General features: G+C 54.2%; 2 protein-coding genes across 51 annotated transcripts in view; one reads left to right on the top strand and one right to left on the bottom strand.

Moving 5' to 3' along the window:
- Positions 1 to 2537: 2537 nt before the first annotated feature.
- On the top strand, positions 2538 to 16343 carry HIPK4 (homeodomain interacting protein kinase 4). Its single transcript, XM_045380221.3, has 4 exons — positions 2538 to 3416; positions 11706 to 12062; positions 14368 to 15213; positions 15843 to 16343. Exons 1-4 carry the CDS (start codon positions 2931 to 2933, stop codon positions 16023 to 16025), a joined length of 1872 nt encoding a protein of 623 aa, XP_045236156.2. The 5' UTR covers positions 2538 to 2930; the 3' UTR covers positions 16026 to 16343.
- Positions 16344 to 17130: 787 nt separating this feature from the next.
- PLD3 (phospholipase D family member 3) overlaps positions 17131 to 23273 on the bottom strand; it is a 31640-nt gene continuing 25497 nt past the window's right edge. For all 50 annotated transcript variants that reach the window (XM_074023535.1, XM_074023547.1, XM_074023550.1 and 47 more), the window contains 5 exons: positions 22981 to 23181; positions 20743 to 20882; positions 18927 to 19092; positions 17726 to 17825; positions 17131 to 17625 (listed from right to left, as the gene is read on the bottom strand). In XM_074023535.1, the coding sequence (XP_073879636.1) occupies positions 17438 to 17625; positions 17726 to 17825; positions 18927 to 19092; positions 20743 to 20882; positions 22981 to 23181 (795 nt within the window). In that variant the 3' untranslated portion in view covers positions 17131 to 17437. The remainder of the gene's footprint in view (positions 17626 to 17725; positions 17826 to 18926; positions 19093 to 20742; positions 20883 to 22980; positions 23182 to 23273) is intronic.

Below are 23273 nucleotides of genomic sequence, written 5' to 3'. Positions count from 1 at the left end.
CAGGCTCCCACCAGGGCCTCCAGCCTCCTCCACGTCCTCTCTCTGATGTCCCACACTGGACTAAGGAGACTCAACATCCAGTCCTGAGTCTCACCCCGACAGCCCCCCACTCTCGTCACATCTCCCTATCCTGTCTCATTGGATGAGGGGCCTGGCAGAATCCCCCACTCACTTGAGTACCTTGTCCCTTCAAGCCGGCCCTCCTCGGGTCACTGTCTCACCACACACTTCTCCTTTGCTCCCACCAAATATGGCGGGAGTTATCTACGCTCATGGTGCACACCCATTTCCAAGATCCCAACATTTGGGATTTTCCTCCTACCTTGTCTGTGTCAGCAGTGACCTCCCCGTGGCCATGCCTGGGGGTTTCCTTTGTCTCTCTTGTCCTGACTCTTCAAGGCCCCTTCGATCTTCCTGACACCTGCTCCTCTCTTCCCCACACCTCTCTCTCCCCGTGCTCCCTGGGCACTCGAGGTTCCTCCCGGGCCCTTGTCCGCCCCCACACCCTCCCTGGGGTGCGTCACCACCCCCCCCAATGGCTTCTACGCCTCCTCTCTGTGCTGACAACTCCCAGACTCTCTCCTGCATCCCTTTGGGGACCCAGCAGCTTCTGCACGCCTTCCCGGGAGGTCTCCCGGTCTTTAGGAGGTTGTGTGGGTGGTGGTTCAGAGCTTGGTGCTGGAACCAGGCTGCTCAGGGTCAGAGGCTGTTTCTGGCAGTCACTTGGGTGACCTTAGGCATTTTATTTTATTTTTTATGTATTTATTTTAACTTTTTGAGACAGAGTCTCACTCTGTCGCCCATGCTGGAGTGCAGTGGTGCAATCTTGGCTCGCTGCAACCTCCGCCTCCCAGGTTCAAGCGATTCTCATACCTCAGCCTCCTGACATCAGCCTCCAGAGTAGCTGGGACTACAGGTGTGCACCACCATGCTCAGCTAATTTTTGTATTTTTAGTGGAGATGGGGTTTCGTCATGTTAGCCAGGCTGGTCTCAAACTCTTGACCTCGGGTGATCTGCCCACCTTGGTCTCTCAAAGTGCTGGGATTACAGGCGTGAGCCACCGCTCCTGGCCAGGCACTTTAAAAACTTCTTTGTACTTTGATTTTCTCTTCCATAAAATCCCTACTTTGTATGTTGTAAGGATCAGATAAGACTTCTAAAGCACTTCATCCTTGTTTAAATGTTTTGATGTTAAGTTTTCTTTTACTTTTTTTTTTTGAGACGGAGTTTCCCTCTTGTTGCCCAGGCTGGAGTGCAATGGCGCGATCTTGGCTCACCGCAACCTCCACCTCCGGGGTTAAAGCGATTCTCCTGCCTCAGCCTCCTGAGTAGCTGGGACTACAGGCATGCGCCACCACACCTGGCTAATTTTGTATTTTTAGTAGAGACGGGGTTTCTCCATGTTGGTCAGGCTGGTCTGGAACTCCCGACCTCAGGTGATCCACCTGCCTCAGCCTCCCAAAGTGCTGGGATTACAGGCATGAGCCACTTGAGCCCGGCCCAGTGTTAAATATTCTAATTTGGCTGGAGTGGTGGCTCATGCCTACAATCCCAGCACTTTGGAAGGTTGAGGCAGGAGGATCACTTGAGGCCAGGAGGATCATTTGAGACCAGCCTGGACAACATGGTGAGACCCCATTTCTACAAAAAATTAAAAGATAAATAAAAATAAACACTGTTTTTTTGTTTTTTTGTTTTTTTTTGAGACTGAGTCTTGCTCTGTCACCCAGGCTGGAGTGCAGTGGTGCGATCTCGGCTCACTGCAATCTCCACCTCCTGGGTTCAAGCTGTTCTTCTGCCTCAGCCTCCCGAGTAGCTGGGACTACAGGCACCCACCACTATGCCCGGCTAATTTTTAGTATTTTTAGTACAGACAGGGTTTCACCATGTTAGCCAGGATGGTCTCGATCTCCTGACCTCATGATCCGCCCTCCTCAGCCTCCCAAAGTGCTGGGATTACAGGTGTGACCCACCGCACCCAGCCAAAAATAAATACATTTTCTAATTTGGCCTCAACATCTCCCCCAAGCTGCTCCTTATCCATGTCCATTTCTCAGGGACTGCCTCTGCATGTCAGAGCCTTGGGCCTGGTCTTAGACAGCTCCCGCCTTTCCCCCAACCTGTCAGTCTCACGGCTGCTCCTTCTGGCCTTGGGAGTGTCTCATTCACTGGCCTCGCCCTGCCCTCCCTAACCTCTCCCATCTGTGCCCTGTCCTGGACTCTTTCCCTGGCTTGGGGCTTCCACTGTTACCCGCTCCAACCTATCTTTTTCATACAGTAACTTTCTGACACTCATATCTGACCCTGTCCTCCCCTGCTCAAAGCCCTTCTGTGGCTCCCCAGTGCCCTCAGAACAGAGTCCAAACTCCTTAGCCTGGCATTCAGGGCCTTTTATCCCTCATGCCACAGCAGTCACAGGCTGGGACAGGAGTTTTCTGAACACAGACACCCACACATCACATCTCCCAAGCTCAAGAAGCCCACCTTTCCTCACTCCTGCCTTATACCCATTCCTGTATGACCAAGGCCCACGATTAGACTCCCCTCTGTCAACACTTCACCTGTTTGGTCTTTGCAAGGTTCCACGACTGGGCGGGGGAGGGGGGGCCCAGCCTGGCACCCCACCCCCACTCCAGCTAGGGCTCAGGTCTCCAACAACAGAACCAGAGCCACTCAACAGCGCTGGAACCCATTCAGTGGGGCCTGGGGCCCCTCATCCCAAGCCAGGAGGGCTTTTGGGGAGGGGCGCAGCCCCTGGCAGACTGACAGTGTGGCCTGGGGATTTGGGGGTGCCAAGGAAGCAGGGGCCAACCTCGTAGGAGGAGGCACGAGTGCGGTTCTCTTTCCCCCACTGGGGGGCCTGCTGTGTCGGCGGCCAGGCGGGAGGCCTGGGCGGCAGAGCCAGTGGCGCAGGGGCCTGGGCAGGGCGATGTCTGGCAGCGGGGGCACCATGGCTACCATCCAGTCAGAGACCGACTGCTACGACATCATCGAGGTCTTGGGCAAGGGGACCTTCGGGGAGGTAGCCAAGGGCTGGCGGCGGAGCACGGGCGAGATGGTGGCCATCAAGATCCTCAAGAACGACGCCTACCGCAACCGCATCATCAAGAATGAGCTGAAGCTGCTGCACTGCATGCGAGGCCTGGACCCTGAGGAGGCCCACGTCATCCGCTTCCTCGAGTTCTTCCACGACGCCCTCAAGTTCTACCTGGTCTTCGAGCTGCTGGAGCAAAACCTTTTTGAGTTCCAGAAGGAAAACAACTTCGCGCCCCTCCCTGCCCGCCACATCCGTACAGTCACCCTGCAGGTGCTCAGAGCCCTGGCCCGGCTCAAGGAGCTGGCAATCATCCACGCTGATCTCAAGCCTGAGAATATCATGCTGGTGGACCAGACCCGCTGCCCCTTCAGGGTCAAGGTGAGTAGGGGCCGTCTAGGGTGGCTGTGTCCCTAGTTCCTTGTCTTTTTCTCAGCTTCTTCCAGCCCTGGATGGGGTGTGTGTGTGTGTGTGTGTGTGTGTGTGTGTGTGTGTGTGTGTGACGGACTTTCATTCTGTTGCCCAGGCTTGAGTGCAGTGGCACAATCTCAGCTCACTGCAACCTCTGCCTCCTGGGTTCAAATGGGTTCAAGTGATTCTCCTGCCTCAGCCTCCCGAGTAACTGGGATTACAGGGATGCGCCACCATGCTGCCCAGCTAATTTTTTTTGTACTTATTGGAGATGGGGTTTCACCATGCTGGCCATGCTGGTCTCGAACTCCTGACCTCAAATGATCCACCCACCTCGGCCTCCAAAAGTGCTGGGATTACAGGCGTGAGCCACTGTGCCCAGCCTACTTTTTAAAAATTTAAGATATTTATTTATTTAGTTTCAGAGACAAGGTCTTGCTCTGTTGCCCAGGCTGGAGTGCAGTGGTACAATCATAGCTCACTGCAGCCTTAAACTCCTGAGCTCAAGCGATCCTCCCACTTCAGCCTTCCAATTAGCTGGGACTATAAGCACACACCACTGTGCCTGGCAAATTAAATTTTTTTTTTTTTTTTTTTGTAGAAACGAGGCCTTGCTATGTTGTCCAGGCTGGTCTTGAACTCCTGGGCTCAAGCAATCCTCCTGCCTCAGCTTCCCAAAGCACTGAGATTACAGGCAGGAGGCACTGTGCCCAGTCTCTTCAGACACTAAGATTTCTCTTGTCTACCTCTGGGGCCTGAGGTCTTCCCAAGGCCCTGTCCATAACGGCTCTGCTCTGCCTTGCTCCTGGCCCCCAAATCCTCCCCATCTTCTTGTCCCAATTCTGATGTCTTCTCTGTCCCAGACCTGAGGTCTCCCCTGTTCCCTTCCAGGCCCTGAGGTCTCCCTGTCCTGCTCCATTCTCAGCTCAGCTTCTCTGGCCTGGTCCTGTCCTTGTGGGGCTGACATTCTAGTGGGAGACAGAGAGGGTCACCAAGATAAATGAGTGAAATATGATAAGTAAGTGAGAAGCAGGGAGGAAGTGGATGCTGGGTGTTCATAGAGATGGGTGGTGCTGAGTGAGCTTTTAGACATGGTGGTCAGCTAGGCCTCACCGAGAAGGTAACTTTGAGGGAAATCCTGAAGGAGGGAGAAAGCTGTGTAGCCATCTGGAGAGAGAGCATCCAGGCAGAGGGAACAGCCAGTGCAAAGGCCCTGAGGTAGGAGTCTCTTCTCATGCTACTATAAAGAACTACCTGTAGGCTGGGCACAGTGGCTCACACCTATAATTCCAGCACTTTGGGAGGCCAAGGTGGGTGCATCACTTGAGGTCAGGGGTTCGAGACCAGCCTGACTAACATGGTGAAACCCCATCTTTACTAACAATACAAAAATTAGTTGGGCATGGTGGCACACGTCTGTAGTCCCAGCTACTCGGGAGGCTGAGACAGGAGAATCACTTGAACACAGAGGTGGAGGTTGCAGTGAGCCAAGATGGTGCCACTGCCCTCTAGCCTGGGCAACAGAGTGAGACTCTATCTCAAAAGCAAACCAACCAACAAACAAACAAACTACCTGGGCCGGGCGCGGTGGCTCAAGCCTGTAATCCCAGCACTTTGGGAGGCCGAGACGGGCGGATCACGAGGTCAGGAGATCGAGACCGTCCTGGCTAACACAGTGAAACCCCGTCTCTACTAAAAATACAAAAACTTAGCCGGGCGAGGTGGCGGGCGCCTGTAGTCCCAGCTACTCGGGAGGCTGAGGCAGGAGAATGGCGTGAACCCGGGAGGCGGAGCTTGCAGTGAGCTGAGATCCGGCCACTGCACTCCAGCCTGGGTGACAGAGCGAGACTCCGTCTCAAAAAACAAACAAACAAACAAACAAACAAACAAACAAACAAAAAAACTACCTGAGACTGGGTAATTTATAAATAAAGAAAAGGTTTAATTGACTCACAGTTCCTCATGGCTAGAGAGGACTCAGGAAACTTACAATCATGGTGGAAGGTGAAAGGGAAGCAAGGCATGTCTTACATGGTGGCAGGAGAGAGAGCGTGCAGGAGAAGCTGCCACTTTTAAACCATCAGATCTCATGAGAACTCACTATCATGAGAACAGCATAGGGGAAACTGCCTTCAGGACCCAATCACCTCCCACCAGGTTCCTTCGGTGACATTTAGAGATGAGGTTTGGGCAGGGACACAGAGCCAAACCATATCAAGGAGTGTGCCAATTGTATGCATTTGAAGAACACCGGGGAGGCCTGTGTGGCTGAAGCAGAATGAATGAGGTGAAGAGGGAAAAAATGAGTCCAAGGAGGTGATGGGGCCAGGCATGCAGGGCCTTGTTGGTGGACTTTGGTTTTATTCCGAGGAAGATGGAGCCACAGGAGGAATCTAAGCAGAGGAGGACTCGGTCTGACTCAGAGAAACAAGCCTAAGCCTTGTTTCTCTGGCTGCATAAGGGGGGCAGACAGGGGTGGGTTGGGCAGGAGCAGGAAGGCAGAGGGGTGACTGTGCTAGTCCAGGTGGGAGACGTGGTGATTGGGACCAGAGTCAGGGCAGTGGGAGCAGGAGACTTGGGTGGATTCTGGGTAGATTTTGGAGCTAGAGACAAGAGGATTTGTTGATAGATCTTACATGAAGGTGACAGCGAGAGAGGAGTAGAGGGGGACAAAAGCCTGTTGGTCGAGCAACTGGAAGCATGTGTATTACTCATCATGGTCAGTTTGTCGATGAATAAACATTTACTGAATGCCTGCTTTGGGTCTGGCCTTGTGCTGGACACACAGAGGCATATCCTCCGTACTGTCACAGGCCCCTGGTGCTGACCCCTCTGTCCGCTTTTTTTTTTTTTTTTTTTTTGAGACAGGGTCTGGCTCTTTCGCCCAGGCTGCAGTGCCATGGCACCTTCTCGGCTCACTGCAACCTCCGCCTCCTGGGCTCAAGTGATCCTCCTGCCCCAGCCTCCCGAGGAGCTGGGACTATAGGCATGCACCACCATGCCTAGCTAATTTTTGTATTTTTTTTTTTTTCTTTTTTGAGATAGAGTCTTGCTCTTGCTCTTGTCACCCAGGCTAGAGTGCAATGGCATGATCTTGGCCCACTGCCTCTGCCTCCCAGGTTCAAGTGATTCTCCTGCCTCAGCCTCCTGAGTAGCTGGGATTACAGGTGCCCGCCACCCATACCCAGCTAACATTTTTTTTTTTTTTTTGAGACGGAGTTCCACTCTTGTTACCCAGGGGGGAGTGCAGTGGCACAATCTCAGCTCACTGCAACCTCCGCCTCCCACATTCAAGCAATTCTCCTGCCTCAGCCTCCCAAGTAGCTGGGATTACAGGCATCTGCCACCACACCTGGCTAATTTTTGTATTTTTAGTAGAGACGGGGTTTTACCATGTTGGTCAGGCTGGTCTCGAACTCCTGACCTCAGGTGATCCACCCACCTCAGCCTCCCAAAGTGCTGGGATTACAGGCGTGACCACCGCGCCTGGCCAACTTTTGTATTTTTTGGTAGAAATGGGATTTCATCATGTTGCCCAGGCTGGTCTCAAAGTCCTGAGCTCAAGCAATCTGCCCACCTTGGCCTCCCAAAGTGCTAGAATTACAAGTGTGCGCCACCACGCCCAGTCCTCTGTCTGCTTTTGAGTTTGATACTGTCTGGATGGGTCTGAACCAGGGGCACCCTGAGGGCAAGGCTGGGGCTGACTTAGTCATCACTGTCTCCCTGACATCTCCCAGCACTGCAGTCATGGAGCCAGTGCTAAATGAATGCTTGCCAGAGATACAGAGACACAGAGACAGAAAAAGGTGGATTATTCTGCCCCAAGAGGTGGAAGGACAGAGACCCAGGGAAGCAGGGACTTCTACAAACACAGCAGGGGACAGAAAGGACAGATCCACAGCACCTGACCAGCATTATCACCCCCACTGTCTCTGTGGAATGAATGAATGAATGAATGAATGAATGAATGAATTCCATAAATATGGATTAAGTACCCACGGTCACTTAGCCTCTTGGGTACTGACACCCTGGCACTCTGGGATCAGAACTGCAATTAATAACCATTTCATGATACTGCTTTCGGCAAGTAAAAGGTGAGAGATGGCTGGGCGGTGGCTCATGCCTGTAATCCCAACACTTGTGGGAGGCCGAGGCGGGTGGATCACCTGAGGTCAGGAGTTCAAGACCAGCCTGACCAATATGGTGAAACCTCATCTCTGCTAAAAGTATAAAAATTAGCCGGGCGTGGCGGCGGGTGCCTGTAGTCCCAGCTACTCCAGAGGCTGAGGCAGGAGAATCACTTGAACCTGGGAGGCGGAGGTTGCAGTGAGCCGAGGATACGCCACTGCACTCCAGCCTGGGCGACAGAGGAAGTCCCTCTGTCTCAGAAAAAAAAAAAAAAAGAAAATTAGCCAGGCATGGTGGCACATACCCTGGAATCCCAGTTAATTGGGGGGCAGAGGCAGGAGACTCACTTGAACATGGGAGGCAGAGGTTTTGCAGTGAGCTGAGATCACGCCACTGCACTCCAGCCTGGGCGACAGAGCTCAACTCTGTCTCACAAAAAAAAAAAAAAAAAAAGTGAGAAATGGCTGAATGAAAGGCAGAAAAACTCAGAGAAGGAAACTAAGGCTGGCCAGGTGTGGTGGCCTGAGCCTGTAATCCCAGCACTTTGGGAGGCTAGGGCGGGTGGATCAACTGAGGTCAGAAGTTCAAGATTAGCCTGTCCAACATGGTGAAATCCCGTCTCTACTAAAAATACAAAAATTAGCCAGGTGTGGTGGGGTGCACCTGTAATCCCAGCTACTTGGGAGGCTGATGCAGGACAATCGCTTGAACCCGGGTGGGGGTGGAGGTTGCAGTGAGCCGAGATCACGCCACTGCACTCCAGCTTGGACAAAAGAGTGAAACCATCTGAAAAAGAAAAAGAAACTTAGGCCAAGAGAGAGTCACGGAGATTCAGAGTGAAAATGGCAGACAGCTCCACCAGAGGCATGGGGAGATACAAAGGCTTTGGGCGATTCGCGGTGTTGGTTCTGCAGCTGTTGGTCAAAGCACCTGTCATGTGCCAAAGGCCTGTGACAGGTGTGAACAGTGCCTGATGAGGAAGACAGAAGAGGACCTGGACTTCAGGGAGGTGTCTTCCTAGTGGACGACACAGAGACAGAGATGGAAAGAGAGAGAGACACTGAGAGACAAGAGACAGGCAAGTGATGGAGAGGTAGATGCAAAGAAAGAACAAGAGAGGTACAAATGGCCAGGCACAGTGGCTCATGCCTGGAATCTCAGGACTTTGGGAGGCCGAGGTGGGAGGATTGCTGGAGCCTAGGAGTTCAAGACCAGCCTGGGTAACATGGTGAAAACCCATCTCTACTGAAAATACAAAAATTAGCCGGGCATGGTGGCATGTGCCTGTAGTCCCAGCCACTTGGGAGGCTGAGGCAGGAGAATCGCTTGAACCTGGAAGGTGGAGGTTGCCTTGAGCCGAGATCGCGCGACTGTACTTCAGCCTGGGTGACAGGGTGAGCCACTGTCTCAGAAGAGAGACAGAGAGATACAAACAAGAGATGGAAATAGAATGAAGGATTACAAAGCCCATTCATTCATTCATTCATTCACTCATTATTTACTGAGCCCCTGCTGTGTGCCAGGTACTGTTCTAGGCATCTAGGGATACGGTATTGAACAAAGTGGATATAATCTTTGCCCTCGTGGGACTGACATCCTAGCTGGGGAGAGAAATGCTGAACTTGATAAGGAAGTAGACTAGGGCCAGGTGCGGGGCCTCATGCCTATAATCCCAGCATGTTGGGAGGCTGAGGCAGGAGGATCACTTGAGCCCAGGAGCTTAAGACCATCCTGGGCAACATAGTGAGACCCATCTCTATCTCTACAAAAAGTTAAAAAATTAGCTGGGTATGGTGGTGTGTGCCTGCGGTCCCAGCTACTCAGGAGTCTGAGGTGGGAGGATCTCACGAGCCCTGGAGTTCGCAGCAGCAGTGAGCTATGGTGGAGTCACTGCACTCCAGCCTGGGTGATAAAGCAAGACCCTGTCTCTAAAAAGAAAAAAAAGGGCTGGGTGCAGTGTCTCACGCCTGTAATCCCAACACTCTGGGAGGCCGAGGCAGGCAGATCACCTGAGTCAGGAGTTTGAGACCAGCCTGGCTAACATGGTGAAACCCCGCCCATCTCTACCAAAAATGCAAAAGATTAGTGCTTGTAATTCCAGTGACTCGGAGGCTGAGGCAGGAGAATCGCTTGAACCCAGTAGGTGGAGGTTGCAGTGAGCCAAGATCACACCACTGCTCTCCAGTCTGGCCGACAGAGCGAGACTCCATCACAAAAAATAAATAATTAAAAATAAAATTAAAATAAAAAATTAAAAGATATAGTGTGTGAAATGGCATTAAGAGCGATGGTGGGGCTGGGTGCGGTGGCTCACGACTGTAATCCCAGCACTTTGGGAGGCCGAGGCGAGTGGATCACCTGCGGTCAGGAGTTTGAGACCAACCTGGCCATCATGGCGAAACCCCGTGTCTACTAAAAATGTAAAAATTAGCTGAGCGTGGTGGCAAGCGCATGTAATCCCAGCTACTTGGGAGGCTGAGGCAGGAGAATCACTTGAACCTGGGAGGCGGAGGTTGCGGTGAGCCAAGATTGCACCATTGCATTCCAGCCTGGGCAATGAGCAAAACTCTGTCTCAAAAATCTTCATCTCAAAAAAAAAAAAAAAAAAAAGATAAAAGGAAAAACAGGGGCCTGGCAGAGGGATAGGAAGGGTGGGGGCTGATGCTTTAACAGAATGATTAGGGGAAGCCTCACTGAGAAGGTGATCATTTTTTTTTATCCTCCCTTTCTGCTTTTGATAGAAACGTGACATTTGAGTAAAGACCTGAAGGAGGTGAGGCAGGGAGCCCTGTGCTCATGCAGGGAAGAGCATTTCAGACAGAAGGAACAGCCAGTGCAAAACCCTGAGCTGGGAATGTCTGATTTATTCAAGGAATAGTGAGGAGGCCCTTGTGGCTGGAGGAGGGTGAGTGACGGGGAGAGTGGGAGATGTGGCAGAGAGGTGACAGAGCAGACGTTGGAGACCTGTGGGCCACGGTGAGGACCCTGGCTTTTGTCACAGGATGTGACTGTGAGCAGGGGAGGACCCAATCTATCCCAGGCGACCACAGGATCCCCCTGGATGTTTGTGAGAGACAGACTAGGGGGCAGAGGAGAGGAGCAGGGAGACCAGCGAGGAGGCCCCTGTGTCAGTCTAGGTTGGAGAGGATGTGGGATAGGACCAGGGTGGGGGCTGTGGATGGCATGCAGAGCGAGCAGATTCTAGATCTGTTGGCTGATGGACAAGGTGTGGGGTACAAGAGGAAGAGTAGGGTCCTAATCCTCCTATGCATAGTTCTAGTGGAGAGAAACAGAGACAGAGTCAGTCACTTGAACCAGACACAAAGACTGGAAGAGACAGAGATAGCGACTTAAGAACTATGACCACAGCTGAGTGAGGTGGCTCATGCCTGTAATTCCAGCTAGGGAGGCTGAGGCGGGTGGATCATCTGAGGTCAGGAGTTCGAGACCAGTCTGGCCAACATGGTGAAACCCCGTCTCTACTAAAAATACAAAAATTAGCAGGGCATGGTGGTGTGCACCTGTAGACCCAGCTACTGGGAGGCTGAGGCAGGAGAATCACTTGAACCCAGGAGGTAGAGGTTGCAGTGAGCCTACATTGTGCCACTATACTCCAACCTGGGCAACAGAGTGGCACTTGGTCTCAAAAAACAAACAAACAAACAAACAAAAAACAACAACAAAGGCTGGGCGCAGTGGCTCACGCCTGTAGTCCCAGCACTTTGGGAGTTCGAGGCGTGTGGGTCACCTGAGGTCGGGAGTTCGAGACCAGCCTCGCCAACATAGTGAAATCCCAACTCTACTAAAAATACAAAAAATTAGCCAGGCGTGGGGGCGGGCGCCTGTAATCCCAGCTACTCAGGAGACTGAGGCATGAGAATCGCTTGAACCGGGGAAGTGGAGGTTGCAGTGTGCTGAGATAGTGCCATTGCGCTCCAGACTGGGCAACAAGAGCCAGACTCTGTCTCAAACAAACAAAAACCAACAAAGCGGCTAAAGAGTCACAGACCCAGAGACGGCCAGAGTCAAATAGCAGATGCAGGAATATGCCAGGTGAGAGATGCCGGGGGTGGCCCGGCTGGGCTGTCCCTGCACTTGACCTGCCCACTCGCCCTCTTCTCCACCCGACAGGTGATTGACTTCGGCTCTGCCAGCATTTTCAGCGAGGTGCGCTACGTGAAGGAGCCATACATCCAGTCGCGCTTCTACCGGGCCCCCGAGATCCTGCTGGGGCTGCCCTTCTGCGAGAAGGTGGACGTGTGGTCCCTGGGCTGTGTCATGGCTGAGCTGCACCTGGGCTGGCCCCTCTACCCCGGCAATAACGAGTACGACCAGGTGCGCTACATCTGCGAAACCCAGGGCCTCCCCAAGCCGCACCTGCTGCACGCCGCCCGCAAGGCCCACCACTTCTTTAAGCGCAACCCCCACCCTGACGCCGCCAACCCCTGGCAGCTCAAGTCCTCGGCTGACTACCTGGCCGAGACGAAGGTAAGGGAGAAGTTGGGTGAGGGCAGTCAGTGTGGGGGCTGTTACATGAAAAAAAATCTAGGATGGGCGATGTGGCTCACACCTGTAATTCTAGCACTTTGGGAGGCTGTGGTGGGAGGACCCCTTGAGCCCAGGGGTTTGAGACTAGCCTAGGGAACATAGTGAGACCTCCTCTTTATAAAACGTGGAAAAAAAAAAATTAGCTGGGCGTGGTGGTATGGGCATATTGTCCCAGATACATGGGAGGCTGAGGCAGAATTCCTTGAGCCTGGGAGATCCAGGCTACAGTGAGCTGTGGTCATGCCACTGCACTTGAGCCTGGGTGATAGAGCAAGACCCTGTTTCAAAAAGAAAAATAAAAGAAAAATCTATCAGACCAGAAGAATGGAGTGAAAAGAATAAAAAACAAAATAAAAGAAATTTTTTCTTCTTTTTTTTTTTTTTCTTTTTTTGAGAGGGAGTCTCGATCTGTTGCCCAGGCTGGAGTGCAGTGGCGTAGTCTCGGCTAACTGCAACCTCTGCCTCCCGGGTTTAAGGGATTCTTCAGCCTGAGCTTCCCGAGTAGCTGGGACTACAGGCACTCGCCATCACACCTGGCTAATTTTTTGTATTTTTAGTAGAGATGGGGTTTTACCATGTTGGCCAGGCTGGTCTCAAATACCTGACCTCATGATCCACCCGCCTCGGCCTCCCAAAGCGGTGGGATTACAGGCATGAGCCACTGCGCCCAGCCAAAAAAATATTTTTTTAATATTTGAAAAAAATTATTTCTGGGCTGAATCTCAGTGAGAACTGGAGCTTGGGGGTCAGCGTAGGGCATTTTCACAGCAAGAAAAAGCTGGGTGAGATCAAATGTGGGACTCAGCTACTGCAGCAAGATAGATCTGGGGGAGACACTGCAGGGAGAATTGGATGTTTGGAAGTCAGATGTGAAGGCTGCTCTAGCAAGAGGGATCTGGGTCATACTACAAGTGTGACAGGAAGATTGGGGCGGCTTCTCTGCCAGCTTCAGCTCTGGGGTCAGCAACTTGTGTGGCAAGAGGGATGAGACCACGGAGAAAAAATGAGGACTGAGACTGGCTGTGAGAATTGCAAAAGAGGCCAGGTGCAATGGCTTATACCTGCAGTCTGAGCACTTTGGTGGGGCCAAGGCAGGAGGATCGCTTGAAGCCATTCTGGGTGACATAGCAAGACTGCGTCTCTAGAAAAAAAATTTTTTTAATTTAGCCAGGCATGGTGGCACACACCTGTAGTTCCAAGCTACTTGGGAGGCTGAGGTGGGAAGATCACTTGAACCCGGGAGTTGGTGGTTGCAGTGAGCTGTGATTGCACCACTACACTCCAGTCTGGGTGACAGAGCAAGATCCTGTTTAAAAAAAAAGGATCTGAGGCCAGGCGCAGTGGCTCACACCTATAATAATCCCAGCATTTTGGGAGGCCAAGGCGGGTGGATCACCTGAGGTTAGGAGTCTGAGACCAGCCTGGCCAACATGGTGAAACTCTGTCTCTACTAAAAATACAAAAATTAGCTAGGCATCGTGGTGGACACCTGTAATTCCAGCTGCTTGGGAGGCTGAGGCAGGAGAATCGCTTGAAGTTGGGAGGCAGAGGTTGCAGTGAGCCGAGATTGTGCCATTGCACTCCAGCCTGGATGACAAGAGTGAAAATCTGTCTCAAAAAAAAAAAAAAAAAAAAATTTCTGAGTGAGACCTCAGGTGAGTCTAGAGGTTTGGGGCAGCAGCCAGTCTGCTACCTCTACGGCTTTGCCCCTCCAATCTGTGCAGCAAGAGCCTGGGACTAGGAGTTTGAGGTCACAAGTCCTGATTTCACAGCAAGAAGGGTCTGGATGGGACCACAGGTGAGACTAAAAGTTGATGGCAGTTCCATAGCAGGGAACTAGTTCCATAAACTAGTGTAGCAAGAAGGGTCTGGGTTCCACCACCAGGAGGCCTGGGATCAAGCGTGGAGCTGTGGCAGTAAGAGGGACCTGGATTTGATTCCAGGGAGGACTAGAGATTCCGGGCAGCCCCTCTGCTAGCTGCTGGTAGGGGCTGCACCCATGGTGCTGGGGTGGACTGGAGGTCTGGGGCAAGGGGTGGAACTTGGACCAGTGAAAGCTTTGGGTTAGATTAGAGGGGCTTGGGTGTGACGGATCCAGGGTGGCCCTCCTAGCAGCCAGAGAGCTCCAAGACAGATCATGGGCAGACCTGGAAGTTGGGGCTACATGTGGGTGCCACAGCAGGAGTGCTCAGGGCCCTAGCCCTGCACAAGGGTCAACCTTGCTCCCTTCTCCATGCCCCGCCAGGTGCGCCCACTGGAGCGCCGCAAGTATATGCTTAAGTCCTTGGACCAGATCGAGACAGTGAATGGTGGCAGTGTGGCCAGTCGGCTGACCTTCCCCGACCGGGAGGCACTGGCAGAGCACGCCGACCTCAAGAGCATGGTGGAGCTGATCAAACGCATGCTGACCTGGGAATCACATGAACGCATCAGCCCCAGTGCTGCCCTGCGCCACCCCTTCGTGTCCATGCAGCAGCTGCGCAATGCCCACGAGACCACCCACTACTACCAGCTCTCGCTGCGCAGCTACCGCCTCTCGCTGCAGGTGGAGGGCAAGCCCCCCGCGCCTGTCGTGGCTGCAGAAGATGGGACCCCCTACTACCGTCTGGCTGAGGAGAAGGAGGCTGCGGGCATGGGCAGTGTGGCCAGCAGCAGCCCCTTCTTCCGAGAGGAGAAGGCACCAGGTATGCAAAGAGCCATCGACCAGCTGGATGACCTGAGTCTGCAGGAGGCTGGGCATGGGCTGTGGGGTGAGACCTGCACCGATGTGGTCTCCGACATGATGGCCCCCCTCAAGGCAGCCATCACTGGCCGCCACATGCCCGACTCAGGCCCCGAGCCCATCCTGGCCTTCTATAGCAGCCGCCTGGCAGGCCGCCACAAGGCCCGCAAGCCACCTGCGGGTTCCAAATCCAACTCCAACTTCAGCAACCTCATCCGGCTGAGCCAGGTCTCGCCTGAGGATGACAGGCCCTGCCGGGGCAGCAGCTGGGAGGAAGGAGAGCATCTCGGGGCCTCTGCTGAGCCACCGGCCATCCTGCAGCGAGATGGGGATGGGCCCAACATTGACAACATGACCATGGAGGCTGAGGTGAGCCGGGTGCATTTAGGATACGATTAGGGTGTGAGGAGGCTCAGCACACACTCACCCACCTTAGGATAAGATTAGGAGGTGAGGAGGCTCATGCAGGATATGATTAGGGTGTGAAGAGGCTCAGCACACACTCACCCATGCTCAGGTTACGATTGGGGTGTGAGGAGGCTCAGCACACACTTACCCATGTTCAGGATATGATTAGGGTGTGAGAGGCTCAGTACACACCTAATACCGCCAAGATATGGTAAGGCTCAGCACATACTCAGCTATTTCCAGGCTGTGACAAAAACTCAGGGCACAGTAATCTACTTATAAGAAGTGATAAAGAGCCTGGGCAACATAGTGAGATCCCGTCTGTACCAAAGAATTAGAAATATTAGCTGGTTTTGGTGGCATGCATCTGTAGTCCCAGCTACTCAGGAGGCTGAGGTGGGAGGATCACTTGAGCCAGGGAGGTCGAGGCTGCAGTGAGCTGTCATCGCATCACTGCAGAGGCGATAAAGGCCTAGCACTGGTAAGACCCTAGCACGTGCTCACCCTCATCAGGCGGAGCTGACAGAGGCTCAGCAGACACTAACACACTAACACTGCTTGGCTGATGCCCCTCTCCTCTTCCCCCACAGAGGCCAGACCCTGAGCTCTTCGACCCCAGCAGCTGTCCCGGAGAATGGCTGAGTGAGCCAGACTGGACCCTGGAGGGCGTCAGGGGCCCACGGGCTCAGGGGCTCCCACCCCGCCGCTCCCACCAGCATGGTCCGCCCCGGGGGGCCACCAGTTTCCTCCAGCATGTCACCGGGCACCACTGATGGTGATTCCACCCCTGCCCATCACTGAGGGCTGCGCTAGCTGAGCTGGCATCCCCTCCCAACCTGAACTGCTCCTCAGAGCCATCTCCCGAACCCACAAATTATTCTTACAGAAAGATAGTTATCTGGAAATTCCCATTCCCCGTCTGCGGTGCGGTGCGTGCCTGCACACTTCTCTTAAACACAGCAGAGCTTTGGAGTCTGGCCCATGCTCCTTGGCCAGAGGGACAGCAGGAAGGGGGGGGCTGCACCCCGCTGGCCCTGCGACCGCCCTCGGCCCTGCTGCCTCTGTCTGTTTCAATATAGAACTGTTCAGCAGTCCTGCTTCAAGCCTGCTCTCACTGCCTGGGGCTTGGACTGGCCCTGGGGGGAATGGGGGCTCCAGGCTGGCACCCAGTGACTCGCTCTGCGATGCTGGGCCCAGTTGACCACTGGCTTAGGCTGGAGCCTGGGCTGCTGTCACACTACGAGGGAAAAGCTGTGCTTGGTTGACTAACCCATGTCCTAAATATGCTATGTACTTGGCACACTGGGAATCCACCCTCGGAACATGCATGTGTTCAGTATGTGTTAATCAAGTTTGCCAGACGCTGGGGTCTCCTTATCTGTTGACCTGTCCTTCCTACATGTTTATGGGGTTGGCATGCACTCATCCGCATTTGGGACATGCTGGGTGGAAATCCACTTGGCAGGCCTAAATTCACACTTGGTGCACGCTCCGGTGCTCAGCCATGCTTGTTCACCCTTGGGATGTAGCAATGGTTTGGTCCCTGCTGATCAATCTGGGAACATGCTTCTGTACAGCACATACCCCGTGCTGGCTACATGAGTGTGAAGTCCATGCCAGGCCACAGGGTGGCACACTGCATGCTCAGCACAGGTCAGCCCATGTACGCTACATGTTAAGGGTTCAGCACACGACAACCCGTGCCAGCACATGCTGAGGTCTCAGTACATGCTAACCCACGCTAGTCACACACTGAGGGCTCAGTACATGCCAGTGACATATCGAGGGCTCAGCACAAAGATGTCCCCACCTGAGGCCCATGCTAGCTGTCCCCTACCCCTGCACCCCATCTCACACCACTCAGTCAGGCACAGGCTGTACAGACAAGTTATTTACTTATCACCCTGGGCCCTTTTTGCCCTGGAAAGTGGGGGTGGGCCAGGGGGCCGGGCCCAGCATGCACCCCCACTTCTTTGGGGGCTGATCCCTCCCCCAGCTCTGCTGGGTCCTGGGGCCACAGCGTCAGACCGGTGGGGGCAGAGGTAGAGGTGGGAGAGCAGGGGAGAGAGCCTGAGGAGCCACAATGGGGCAGACAGAAGCGGGGGCACGGGGACAGGGACCGTGACCCAGAGCATCTGGGTCTGTGGGGGCCTAGCAGGCCTCGGCCTGTCCGCTGGACCGGGCCTCAGAGCAGGCGGCAGGCATTGCCCACGCTGTCGGCTGAGGCATCAAGGTCATGGCTGTAAGGGGAGTCCCAGTCCCTCAGGAAAATGGCCTCCAGCTGGCTCCGTAGACTGCCCCTCCCGTTCTGCATCACCAGCAGCGAGGTGCCCGCCGTCTCCGTGAAGTAGTTGCCCGACCAGTTGGAGGTTCCTAGAGAGGAATGGGTGGAGCGTAAGGGAGCCCTCAGGGGGCTGCCCCGGGTGTCTGAACCCCCTCTTGTTCAGTGCCCTGTGGTGCTCAGGACACTCACCGATGTAGGTGGCGCGTTCAGTCACCATGTACTTGTTGTGGTTGACACGGGCATACGGGATTCGAGCCTGGGCCTCATCCGCGGGGACCACAAAGAGTTTCTGAGTGGGAGGGACGGATGGGAAGGAGTGTGAGAGGCACTGGGAGTCGGAGGAGCCCCGGGATCAGGGAGCGGGGCATGGAGCCAGATCTGTGGGACTCCACTGCTTCCCACAGAATCCCTGGGGGCCAGAACAGGGCCAGGTGGAGGGGCGCTCTGAGAATGAAACCTGAAAGGGAGGCCCCGGTGGTCTCATTTGCAAAACACTGTTCCCTACAGAATGGCTCCTGTTCATTCCTGAGGTCTTGTCTCAGATGCCCCCATTGCCAGAACATCTTCCTTGGCCCTTCTCACTAGGGCAGGGGCTTCCTCTGGGTGTCCCCACCCTGGCCCTGACCCCTCTGCCTGTGCACCCCCCCGGGCCCTGACCCCTCTGCCTGGGCCTCCTCCATCCCAGCCCTGACCCCTCTGCCTGGGCCTCCTCCATCCCAGCCCTGACCCCTCTGCCTGGGCCTCCTCCATCCCAGCCCTGACCCCTCTGCCTGGGCCTCCTCTATCCCAGCCCTGACCCCTCTGCTTGTGCCCCCCGATCCCAGCCCTGACCCCTCTGCCTGTGCCCCCGACCCCAGCCCTGACCCCTCTACCTGCCCACTCCCCCAGTCCTGGTCCCAAACCCTTCTCTGGCCACCCCAGCCCTGACCCCTCTACCTGTGCCCCCAACTCCAGCCCTCACCCTTCTGCCTGGGCCTCCTCCATCCTGGCCCCGACCCCTCTGCCTGTACCTCCCACTCTGGCCCTATCACCTCTCTCTGTGCCCCCCACCCTGGCCCCAACTCTTCTGCCTGTGCCTCCCCATCCCAGCCCTGACCCCTCTGCCTGTGCCCCCAAATCCCAGCCCCGACCCCTCTACCTGCCCACGTCCCCAGTCCCGGTCCCAACACCTCTCTCTGTGTACCCCCATCCCAGCCCCAGCCCCTCTGCCTGTGCCCCCTCATCCCAGCCCCGGCCCCTCTCCCTGTGCCCCCACCACCCTGGCCCTGACCCGTGGTTTCCCCACCGTGACAGGGCTTACTCTGGGCTGTCCTTGTCAGTTGACAGATGAGCCCCATGAGGGCTGTGTCCCCAGGACTGCCCCGCACAGGGGCTGAGGGGTGGTGCTTACCACCTGGATGTCAGAGTGGGTATGGTTGTCACGCAGGGCAGCCAGGGAGAGCAGGAAGGCCCGCATGGATGGCTCCGAGTGTCCCCAGCAGCTGACGAGCAGGCGCACCTTGACGCCACGCTCATAGGCGGCCCGTCGCAGCCCATCGTCAATGGCAGGCCAGAACCTGGGGACGAGTGTGTAGGAGGTGGGGCAGGATGCAGAGGGTGGCTGTCTCCACAGGCTCTGCCCTCAGCTTTGGGGAACCAAGCCTGGGCCCAGCGTTAGCTATTCAGAGGACTTCCTCATCGCTGGCTCCCAGACCCTGTTCCTGCCTCCATAAATCCTACGGAATATTTCCTCTTTTGGCTGTGGCTCCCGTTCCTGCTCTCCAAAACCCAGTCTTGTCATCCTCTTTTTTTCTTTCTTTTTTTTTTGAGATGGAATTTCGCTCTTGTTGCCCAGGCTGGAGTGCAATGGCACGATCTCAGCTCACTGCAACCTCTGCCTCCCGGGTTCAAGTGATTCTCCTGCCTCAGCCTCCCGGGTAGCTAGGATTACAGGCATGCGCTACCACGCCCAGCTAATTTTGTATTTTCAGTAGAGACGGGGTTTCTCCATGTTTGTCAGGCTGGTCTCGAACTCCCGACCTCAGGTGATCTGCTCGCCTTGGCCTCCCAAAGTGCTGGGATTACAGGCCTGAGTCACTGCACCCGGTCCATCCTCTTTTTTTCTTTTTGAGACAGGTTCTTGCTCTATCACCCAGACTGGAGTGCAGTGGCACGATCATAGCTCAGTGCAGCCTCCAACTCCTGGGCTCAAATGATCCTCCTGTCTCAGTCTCCTGAGTAGCTGGGACTGCAGGTGAGTGCCACCGCACTGGGCTAATCTTCACATTTTTCTGTAGAGACGAGGTCTCATTATGTTGCCTAGGCTGGTTTCAAACTCCTAGTGGTCCTCCCACCTCGGCCTCCCAAAGTGTTGGGATTACAGGCATAAGCCACCATGCCTTGGACCCATTGTCTTATCTACTGCCCCTAGAATACCTTCTTTGAGCCCCACAAGCGCCATCATCCACCTGGACATTGCAGTGGGTACGGGTGTTATCCTTCTTATCCCAGAATCACAAATCCCCAAGCTTGCTACTCTAAACCCAAATACTTTTAGCCCCCATTCCCCAACCCCTCATCCTGTTTCCAGCGCATGCCTCCTACCTCCCCAAATCTTACATCCTGCACCCCTGCCTCAGGCTTCCTGCCCTCAACCCCAACATTCTGAGCATTCTCTTTTTTGTTGTTTTTTTTTTTGAGACAGAGTCTCGCTCTGTCATCCTGGCTAGAGAGCAGTGGTGCGATCTCAACTCACTGCAACCTCCACCTCCCAGGTTCAAGCAATTCTCCTGCCTCAGCCTCCCAAGTAGCTGGGATTACAAGCACATGCCACCATGCCCGGCTAATTTTTGTATTTTTAGGAGAGATGGGATTTCACCATGTTAGCCAGGCTGGTCTTGAACTCCTGACCTCAAGTGATCCACCCACCTCGGCCCCTCAAAGTGTTGGGATTACAGGCGTGAGCCACCGGGCGCAGCCCTCTCATCCTTTTCTCTGTTTCCTCAAACCTCATCCTGAAACCTCATCCCTGTCTCCTCCGTAATCTCTCCTGTCTCAAGTACCTAGATACCTTCTTCCCAGTCACCTCCTGGCGACTGTCCCTCCCTGTGGCTTCTCTTCCATCTGTCCCCTTGCCTGGAGCTCCCACCAGCTTTCTGGTCTCCATGATTCCCTCTCCTGTCTCCTGGCCACCTGCAGTGGCTCCCTATCCCCACGCCCGGCAGTACCTGTGAGGGTGGGAGAACTCCAGAGTGGGCAGGTAGTTCATGACTGCGATGTAGATGAAACTCCGCGCATTGTCCACCACGTTGAGTAGAGCCTTCAGGTCTGGAGTGCGGCCACTTGGACACAGGGGTGGGGGCGCACTCTGAGGGCGAGGGGACAGTCAAGACACATGCCCTGCCAGGGGCATCGTCACAGTGGATCTCACGTACGGACAGCTCACCACAAGTCAGGCACTGTGGAGCTCAGCGAATCCTCAGCCTCCATGAAGAGGAGGGTCAATCACCACATCCATTTCACAGGTGAGGAAACTGAAGCTCAGAGAGGGTAAGTGACTTACTTAAGGTCACACAGCGGATAAATGGAGCCAGGATTTGAACCCAGTCCCTGATCCAGCGGCAACCGCATCACCTGGGAACTTATTAGAAATGCAAATTCTTGGGCCTCACTGCACATGGCCTACTGAATCAGAGTGCTGGGATGGGGCCCAGGAATCTGGGTTTTAACAAGCCCCCAGCTGATTCTGGGGCATGTTCAGGTTTGAGGACCTCTGCTCAAGTCTTTTTTTTTTTTTTTTGAGATGGAGTCTTGCTCTGTCTCCCAGGCTGGAGTGCAGTGGCATGATCTCATCTCATTGCAACCTCCACCTCCTGGGTTCAAGTGATTCTCCTGCCTCAGCCTCCCAAGTACCTGGGATTACAGGTGCCCGCCACCCCTCCTGGCTAATTTTTGTATTTTTGGTAGAGATGGGGTTTTACCACGTCTCCCAGGCTGGTCTCCAACCCCTGAACTCAAGTGATCCATCCATCCCAGACTCCCAAAGTGTTAGGATTACAGGCGTGAGCCACCACACCTGGTCCCCCATCTCCCTTAATGCTCAACAGAGAAGGAAACTGAGGCTCTAAATGGGGAAGTGGTAATGAGAAGAGCCGTGATCCCCTGTGGGAGGCCCCCGTAGTGAAAGACCCCAATGAGTCATGCTTCCGTATCCACACCTTAGGGTCATGCCTTCCACGATGATTCGACTTGGACAGGTGACTTGCTCAGGGGGACCTAGGGAGACCTGGGTTGCCTGCCTCAACTAGTGAAACTATCTAAGAGCTAGAAACATCAGTGCCTTGTCCAGAGTGATCAGTATCTGCCATGGGCGAGAGCTAGTGTCGTCCAATAGAGTGTGTCGCAGTGATGGAAATGTCCAATATGGTGGCCACTTGCTACAGGTGCTACTGAGCATATGAAATGTGGCTACTGCATGCGGAACTGAATTTTGTCTTTTTTTAGAGACAGAGCAGCAGCCTCTTGCCCAGGCTGGAGTGCAGTGTTACCATCAGCTCACTGCAGCCTCGAACTCCAGGGCTCAAGTGATCCTCCTGTCTTAGCCTCCCCAGGTACTACAGGCGCATGCAACCACACCCGGCTAATTTTTATTAATATTATGTTTTTGTAGAAATGGTGTCTCCCTAGTTCTTTGGTATCCTGTCTAGAGCAATAAATAATAAGACCAAAAAAAAAAAAAATAGAAATGATGTCCCCTATGTTGAACTCCTGGCCTTAAGTGATCCTCCCATCTTGGCCTTGGCCTCCCAAAGTGCTGGGATCACAGGGATGAGAAACCATGCCTTGAAAAAAAATTTTTTTTTTGAAATAGGCTGTCACCCAGGCTGGAGTACAGTGGTGTGATCATGGCTTACTGCAGCTTCAATTTCCTGGGCTCAAGTGATCCCCCTGCCTCAGCCTCCCGAGTAGCTGGGACTACATGCATGTACCACCCAACCCAGCTATTTTTTTTTTTTTTTTTTTTTGTGAAGATGGAGTCTTGCTATGTTGCCCAGGCTGGTCTCAAACTCCTGGCCTCAAGTGATCCTGTCACCTCAACCTCCCAAAGTATTGGGGTTACAGGCATAAGCCACCCCACCTGACCTAAATTATTAATTGCATTTAATGAACTTAAACTGAAAGAGCCACCTGTGGCTATACTGGATGACACAGAGCACCAAAGGTTTGCTGTGCATGAACGCAGGGTACCTCTCCCAGCAGCACTAACAGGTTACCCATTTTCTAACTGAAATAGAGGCCGAGGGATGTTAGGAACTACTCTAGGCCCCTGAGCAAGCAGAATGAGCTGGGGTGAGAACTGATGGTCAGGATACGCCCTCCCTATCATCACCAGACAGGGACGGATGGAGGCTGTGAGTGACAGCATGGGGCTGGGACATGACAGGCCTCACTTATCCCAGACTCACCGCCAGGTAGGCCAGAGCAGGGGTTCCATTGAGGCAGATCTCCATTGGTGTCTCTTGGTTATAGCGGGTGTCATAGAACCGGGGCCAAGTTGATGGGATGGAGCTGCCTGCCTGGCCCAGGAACCAGTAGGCCTCAAAGATCTTGGTCAGGTCTCGAGCCAGGCAGCTGCAGTTGTACATGACCACGCCCAGCTCCTTGACCTGTAGGAGGGCAGTGCTGAGCTCAGGGACGGCGGCCTGGTGCCCACAGATGACAGGGACACTCCCCAGTCTGGCCTCTGGCTATCCTCCTG

The sequence above is a fragment of the Macaca fascicularis genome, chromosome 19 (assembly GCF_037993035.2).
Source record: "Macaca fascicularis isolate 582-1 chromosome 19, T2T-MFA8v1.1".
NCBI lineage: Eukaryota > Metazoa > Chordata > Mammalia > Primates > Cercopithecidae > Macaca > Macaca fascicularis.
The sequence above is the reverse complement of the archived record's forward strand: the minus strand, read 5'-3'. Positions and strand labels throughout refer to the sequence as shown.